The following is an 8,046-nucleotide window of genomic DNA, read 5'->3' as shown; positions in this document are numbered from 1 at the left end:
TAGTAACTCACACAAATGCCACTCTCCCTTTCTGTATCACACAAACGGAAAAAAAGATCTGCCTCGAAGTTACAGACTGGAGACGGAGCTAAAGGATCTGCAAATAAAACACAATAAGTGAGGTGATGTCATTTTGTGTATTTTCCCTTGAAATGCTCGACTCAGTGAAGCATGTCGATGACTTTGGGCCCATCTAATCTAGGTGCCAGTTTGGATTAGGACGGTATTTGGGAATAATTGTAAGATCACATTTTGAAAGTGGAATCAAAAAGCCAGATCTGGAGCAAATTTAGATGTAAATTGGTACGTGCACACTATGACACACAGCACTGCAGGGTTGTTCTTTCATTTAGGAGAAATAATGCTAGCTAATAATTGCTTTTGAATCCTCTTGGGTCCCGAGGCTGTGAATTTCCTTCTGAATCCAACTACTGATTTTCTGCCGCTCTTCTTGCTCGTCTTCTTTAACTCTTCTGACAGTGGGACTCTTTCTTTGCCATTAAGAGTTCAACAGTAAGGCTATGCCAGTTGCTCAAAGTTCTGTCATTACAGCTACCCTTGAAAGCTGGCAGCAAACACAAATGCTGTCCTCTTCACTGTGAGAATCCGCTTCCTAATCCTCCGCTTCCTGCCCTTGTGTGTTTCCCACCTTTGCAATTGCTCAAGTTTTTAATGCACTGCCCCTGTGTGTCTTTCCTTTTTGTGTACTGGCTACTTTATTACTTGCTAGTACCTGGCTGGACTCTGTTTTGCCCCCAGAAGTACCTTAATTCTTCATGGCACAAATACAACAAGGTGCTGGTAACGTTCCTCAGAGATTTTGATCCATGTTGACACAACAGCATCACAGAGTTGCTGCAGATTTGTTGGCTGTACATCTCCTGTTGCACCACATCCCACAGTTTCTCTATTGAATTGAGAACTGGTGACTGTGGAGGCCATTTGAATACAGTGAACTCATTGTCATGTTCAAGAAACCATTTGGAGATGATTTGAGCTTTGTGACATGGCTGGAAGCACCCAGATGGACATGATCAACAGCAATGCTCAGTTGGTATGAAGGAGCCCAAAGGCTGCCAGCCACAGCCAGCCTGAACTGTTGATACAGAGCAGGATGGTTCCATGCTTTCATGTTATTTACACCAGATTCTGACTCTACCTTTTGAAAGCTGCAGCAGAAATTGGGACATTTTTCCAGTTTGCTGTTGATCAGTATTGGTGAGCTCTATGAATTTTATCCTCGACCTCCTGTTCTTAGTTGACAAAATCGGCACCCAATTTGGTTTTCTGCTGCTGTAGCCTTTCAGCTTCAAGGTTCAGAGTTGCTCTTCTGCATACCTTGGTTGTAACAAGTAGTTATTAAAGTCAATTTTAATTTTGCCTTTCTATTTTATGTCTGCACAGAAATGCACAGAATTCTTGCCCTGTGATTGGCCGATTCTGTACTTCTGCTAATGAACAGCTGTCCCAGCAGTTTATCTGGTTTTTATAGTTGGTTTGATTGCAAAGTTGCAAGTTGAGCTGAGATTTTTTGTAATAATCTTAAAAAACAAAGTAAAAACAACACTACTTGTTTACCCTCAGTATGCAACATAGAAGTAGTTGTGGTGGAGAGAGTTTGTAATTCACAGCCATCCATTTTCTTCTGCTCGTCCAATGACAGTAAATACCAGGCCAACACTCCAACAAAGTGAATAATGTTATTGTTGCTATAAAACAGAAAATTGAGAGGACGGATGTAGTGACTACTTTGTTGGCTACTTTGTTAGAGATAACAGATTATCTCTCCACAACGGTAGACTCATTAAAAAAACAGAAAAACAAAACACCACAAATTTAAAAATAAATTCAACTAAAAGCATTTTCACCAGAATTTCTGTGGATTTCCCAATAATATTGTTCTCATGAATGTAAAAATCACAAAGAGTTCAAAACAAATGGGGGTTTCTAGACTGTGACCTATGGAGCTGAAATGCATTTTGAGCAATTGTCATGCCCCCGTCGCCCCTCTGCCTCTTAATAGAGTGTGAGTCTGAGTCAGCAGCTGGTGGTCAGTGGATGGTCAGTCGGTGAGATCAGTAGAGCAGACAGAAATTTGTATCCATCCTCAGAGATGTTGTTTTATTTAAAGGCGGCGTCTACAGCAGACATTACAACGTGATGTTTTCCCTGTAGCCAGAAATTGGCTTTTTGTCAGAAGTCTCTTGGCCCGACCAAAGAAATGGGAGAGTTTCTTTAATAGGAAGCCTAAGGGTCAGGGAGTTCATCGGGCTTTGGTCTTTGATAAAAAGGCTGTGTTTTGATATGGAATTTCCCCACTCATACTGATTTTCCAGGATTGTCTGGGTTTGGTTTCCTAAATGTTCGTCTTGCGATCTTTTCATTTGCTTGCCCACGTACAAAGATTATATGTCACAGAGTTTATGGTAGACTTGTTCAGCAGCTTTTTGTTCATGCCATTTGCCACAGTGATTTATTTATTTCTTTTTACAATGATTGTGCACAGAGCAAGGAGAAAGACTTTAATGTTTTTTTGTTTTTCATTTCTCCATTTCTTGCAGATGATGTCATCAGAGCACCTGACCTGTGGCTGGCTGCAGCAGCTCCTTCTCGTACTTGTGAAGCTTGGCTTCACATTTGCTGGGCCTTTGCGACCGCTCATTGGGACAGAATGCACAGCCAAGAGTCCTGCTTCCTACATCCTGGTCTTTACTGGTCACTGGAGCCCTCAGGTTTTCCCAAAGCAGTATCCACTGTTCCGACCCCCTGCACAGTGGTCCAAACTCATAGGTGAGAAAGACCCATGGGGGTGGAAACACGGGTTACTGGAAAATCATCCATGTTAAATGGAAATTGTTACTGTGACACCTGATAATCCATTGCATGTGCACTATTACTTCAGATTCGCAACAGCAGCAAAGAGTCACAGTATTTTTTTTTCATTTATTTTCAGCAGTTAAGAGTTTACCGATGTAAAGCTTTTGTGTAACAGGTGAGCCAATCAAAATGCACAAATCACATTCACAGTGAGACTTAAGGACATTTTGGACGAGCAGTCACACTGAAGCAACTTCTGCTTCACCCAAGGGCAGTTTATTTATTTTTTGTTCCTCATCAAGGAGCTTCATGCACAACTGCATACAAAAAGAGGTTAGAGATGTTAATGAGCAAAACAGCAAAAAGTTGAGAGCAACAAGAAAAACAACCTAAACGCTCCCAGATGGTAGCGTTTCTCTTTGTTTCTCTAACTTCTCTTCAGCTGTATCTTTAATATTTCTCTATTTCTTCGAGTCAGTCCTATTCTCCTTCCCACATTTCCGCTGGTTTACCACAGTGTTGGCGGTAAAGACTGGAGTGGTGAGTTTGGGGCTGCTGAAGGTGGGTGATGATAGTTGGGGTGTGGTGGGGTCAGACCACTCACCTCGGAGCCAGGAGGAGGAGAAGCAGAACCAGATACAACCTTATATTCTCCCTCGTTTAAAAAAAGCAAAAAACAAACATTGTGGATGGATGGATGGCAGATGTCTGCACATCTGTGTGTGCGGCGTCTCGGACTGCTGTGTGGTGGCTGCAGCTTTGTCTGGTTTCCAGGTCTCCCATTGGTGCTCGACTGCTTTGCCAGAGGATGATGTCCTACTTACTCCATATAGACAGAGGCATCAGAGATTCTGACACACCCATAATGTTCCAGGGTGCTGGGCACCGGGGATTGGACTTTGTCACAAGAAAAGAAAAACAAAGACCTCAGTAGCCTCAGAGTCTGCAGCAGGGGGACACAAAGAAAACTGGGGATGAAATCTGTCACCGCACAAAAAAACAACCTGAAGAAGGTCTGACGGCCAACAGAATAAAGGAGGAATGGAGTTTGTCATAGCCAAAAACAAATACTCAAGAGAATTAGAGGGAAATGGGATTTAATGTCTTGATAGGGCTCAAACGTGATGGGTTATCAACTTTCAATGATGCTTGTGGGAAGTTTGTGAGGATGGTAATGTAATTAAGCATGAAGTAATCGCAGTTTGGAAAGAAACAAGATAGTGTGTGAAGTGTGCTGGGCAGATCATGCGTGTGTGTGGCTCGGCGTTTTAACTTAAATGCGTTGGCGTGCGTGCGTCTGTACGCGGGTCTGAAAAGTGAGGTAAGGCAGAACCATCAGAGCATTTGTCAACGTGTTTCTGGCTAACCTTACTTTGCCCTTAAAACCACCGGCCCAGGCCAGTAGCTCTGTGGGATTCAACAACGTAGCTCCAGAAGCTGTGGTACAAACAGTTCAGCCTAAATCAGTGTCTCCATTCAAAGCGATTTCATAGATAGCCACAACAAAACATAGGAATGTGAGGCAAATGCTCACGGACCCGACGTATCAGATAAGCAAGAGTAAAAGTTATGAATTTATTATTTTATCCACCATCTGGCTGCCAATCCGAGTTCCTGACCTACCTTCTGGCCGCAGTGTTGTGGTTTCTTCAGTGATAGATGGAGAAAAGACGTAACTGTAACCTTGCAATATTGCCAAAGACATGCATGTGGGCAATTCCTTTAGAATTAAATGCTTAAGTGCAGGAAGGAGGAGAGAGCCATAGAAATACATGCAGGCTCCACTGGTGGAAATGATCTCATCGTCTGGCTGAGGCTCTGTGGTGCTTCGCTGACATTGATATGCATTCCAGTGAATAAGCATCTTACTCCTGTCATCTCCTCTTTCTTCAATTTCTTTTCTCTCTTTAGCGGTCAGCCATAATCGTCATTTTCGGCTATGGGAGGAGGGCGCTCCAGCCAGCGCAGGGGTTCAGAGCTTCGCTGAACTCGGAGTGACGGTGGAGCTGATGAAGACAGCCAAGGAGGCCAGGAAGAAGCGCGTGGTCGGCGCCATGTACCGAACGGCTGGCATCCCCAACGGCATCGGGCACAGCTCCACAGAGATGCTTATTCATCCCCGGAGTTCACTGGTAGGCACAAATTTACCTTCATAAATACTCAGACGCAGTAAGTCACACAAACCATCTGCTGGGCTAAACCTATTCCGTCATCTGGTGACCAGCCTCCCCATAACATCCACGTTCATCTGCTCTGATTAAACACTTCACCACTTCTTTCCACTATCCAATCAGCCTATGTTTAGCTGAAGTGCTTCAGCTCTGCAGCCACAAACGCCCACATCCATCCTGCAAGGTCTGTGCTCTGTCTGCTGCGGACCCATGATGACGCGCAGCACAGGGAGCTGTTTCTGGAAACACGTTTGCCTGTTTTCTTAGCGTTAGATAAGAAGTTTGATAAATTGGTACAGCAAACGTTACGATATAGCGAGTGGAATCTGTCTTCATGTGATGATGAAATTAAATATATAACAACTAGATGACACCCACTATATAAAGAGCAGCACACTGTTTTTACACTTCGCCCATGGTCCAATAAAGACAAGAAAATGTCAGCTGCTTTTGTAGATAACTTTTGCTAACAGTTTACCTGCTTTAAGCCTTCAACTGGCTCCATATTTTGGAAGCAGACAAGAATAATAACATATGCTCCCATGCCTCTTCTACACCAACATTTAATGGTTGCTTTGATCATTTTCCCCGTGTGCTCAACCTTAAGGTGATCCCAGGTGATCAGAACATCTTCATGTGACTTCAGCCACCCGAGTGAACCAAATTAAGTAAATGTTTACCAAGATTTTTTTTTTTTGCAAACTTTTCTTTTCTTCTGTGTCAGATTTCCTGTACTGCAGCTTAGCAGGGAAAATCCTTTTCTAAGGAGACACAATGTGAAACTGTTGCACTAAAGAACCAGCTGTGGAGGATAACCGCTGTGGTCCCACATGAGCCATATTTAAGGTTGTGGCTTTACTCATTGCTGGATAGCGCTGCGTATCTTGAATGGTGACCGAGTGCGGGAGCAAAAGTCACGGTTGGACTCTTTGTTGAGGCTCGGGTTAAATTTAGGAGCCGGGCCTTAAACAAAGGCAAAGGATTTGAGGCATGGCCATGTGGAAAAGTTACAACTCGAAATAAAATAACCCCTTTATGAGTCGGGCATACGCAGCTGATGAACAAGAAGGAAAAAGGTGTAGAGGAGAGGGTGGATATTTTATTGGAGCTTGTAGGAATAGGTGTGTGTCTGCCTGAAAGTCTGGTGACCTACATTTGTTTATTGCCTGTCGCACTGCTTGAACCCGAGGACCTTAAAAAAATCATAAACAACCTGGTCGGAGGGCATCGTTGGTAAGTACGAGTCATGGACAGCAGCTTAGCAGCTTGTCATCTAGGTATATGATGCCTGTGGCTGCTTTCAAATGGTCTGTTTTTAGACCTGTGGGCAGAACGGCAAAGGAAAGCGTGACATCGGCGGTTTTGTGCTGAGCACACGTGAATGATGTGAAGCTGTCGTCTGCTCAGTCTGCTATTGTGCTTCTCTGTCTGTTTCTCCCGCACGCTCATTTATAAATACCATCCTTTCTCTTCCAAACAACCAAAACATTCATACTCAGTGACCTAAAAAGCAAAAAAATCCCAAACACATATGATTTCCATCTCCACTGCTCATGACTCTTCTGCTCTTGGTGTGTAATTTAAAACAGACAGATTACAACGAATAAGCCCCGTTGGGAAATTCAGGGCTTTTTGAGAGCAAGAATTCAGGTGACAGAGTCGCATGCTTTCAGGGATGACTATGCTGTTTGTTTTGATGGGTTGGGGAAAAAAGTGAGAGGGGTCATGGGAGATTTGAAACCGTCTATGCTTTGGAGACACTTCCTGGCCCGTGCGTTGCAAAACATCCGCGGACTGATCAAGCTGCTGACGAGGAATACCCCTGAGAAGACATCCTTGCTGAGTGGCCCGATGGATATAGCGGAATGATTTCTTGGAAAAGCCGCTGTTTCAGAGGAGGCTGAAAAAAGAGGACGATGAAGGAGCGATTTCTGTTCCAGCTCTTTCCCCCCCATCCTCCAGGCCACCCTTTCCTATCCATCAAAAGCCAGCCAAGCCCAGCAATCCCTCCCTGAGACTGAGCAGCTTAGCCAAGGTCCTCAAATATCGGCCCTTGAGTGAGAAGGCGTTTTCAGATGTGCTTTTTTCTGGTCATCTGTGACCTCGGTGTGTGCTGACCTCCAGGCCACTTCCTGTATGAGGTCACTGGCACTCAGGAAACATCCATCACAGAGAACACACAATCTAAACCTGCACAGGAAACTGAGTGAGCTCATGAGCTCACATGCATTTATAAGTTTTAGAGCTATAAATCCTGAGATCAGCTGTGTTTTTGAGTGTGATCTCATTCTTAATGCATTTATAGTTCTGCAGAATGATTCCTGTAATATAGTTCACGCAGTGAGCATTTGGACAGTCACATGTATCCACTTTAACACAGAGAGCCCAAGTTTAGGTTTTACAAGTTTAGGTGTTAGTGTGTGGTGAAGAAGGACCCAACATGCAGACACGGGGGGGCCAGGAGCAAAAGGCGAGCCCTTTGTTAAGCTGATGATGTTTGTGAGGCAAACCACAAAATACACAGACGGAAGATTGAAGCAGAGTCACAGGTGAACATAATCTAATTGATTACATTAAAGGACTTGGATACTGAAGAAACTGAACATAATCTGCCTCACAAACCCTAAAAGTGAAAATATGTACTCTCTTTGGCCCCTGAAAAGCTGCCTTAAGGTCCAGTAATGTTGCTTAGGCGATAACTTCGTGTAGATAATACCTATCAGGACAAAAATGGGCTTATACTGTAAGCTTATTTATTTCTGAGAGTGTTACTGCGTGCATGCCTGTCTGTTGATCTGTCAAGCCAACTATCTCTGATCCCTCTGGCAGACCATTGTTAAGAGATTCTTTTATCCAGGGTAAATGACAGGTTTTCAAGCATGTCAAGTGCCTCTATGCGCCTAATTGGTTTAGATATTTCCTTTATTTTCTTCATCTCCTATGTCATTATACTGAGTTTGAGCAAGCCTTAAGCTTGATGCAGACTACTTCATAACAATTGTCCATCTCACATCATAACTGACTAGGTTACTTCTTATTATTATCATCTTTTTCTTTC

The 8,046-nt window shown here is 43.6% G+C and overlaps 1 protein-coding gene across 2 annotated transcripts in view; it reads left to right on the top strand.

The window, feature by feature from the left end:
- Positions 1–8,046, top strand: part of spon2a (spondin 2a, extracellular matrix protein) — a 14,895-nt gene that overhangs the window by 2,102 nt on the left and 4,747 nt on the right. For both annotated transcript variants that reach the window (XM_005719811.1, XM_005719812.2), the window contains exons 2-3: positions 2,562–2,790; positions 4,729–4,949. In XM_005719811.1, the coding sequence (XP_005719868.1) occupies positions 2,562–2,790; positions 4,729–4,949 (450 nt within the window). The remainder of the gene's footprint in view (positions 1–2,561; positions 2,791–4,728; positions 4,950–8,046) is intronic.

Source organism: Pundamilia nyererei, unplaced genomic scaffold (assembly GCF_000239375.1).
Source record: "Pundamilia nyererei isolate P.nyererei 1_Seehausen unplaced genomic scaffold, PunNye1.0 scaffold00001, whole genome shotgun sequence".
NCBI lineage: Eukaryota > Metazoa > Chordata > Actinopteri > Cichliformes > Cichlidae > Pundamilia > Pundamilia nyererei.
Note: the sequence above shows the minus strand (reverse complement) of the source record. Positions and strands in the feature narration are given on the sequence as shown.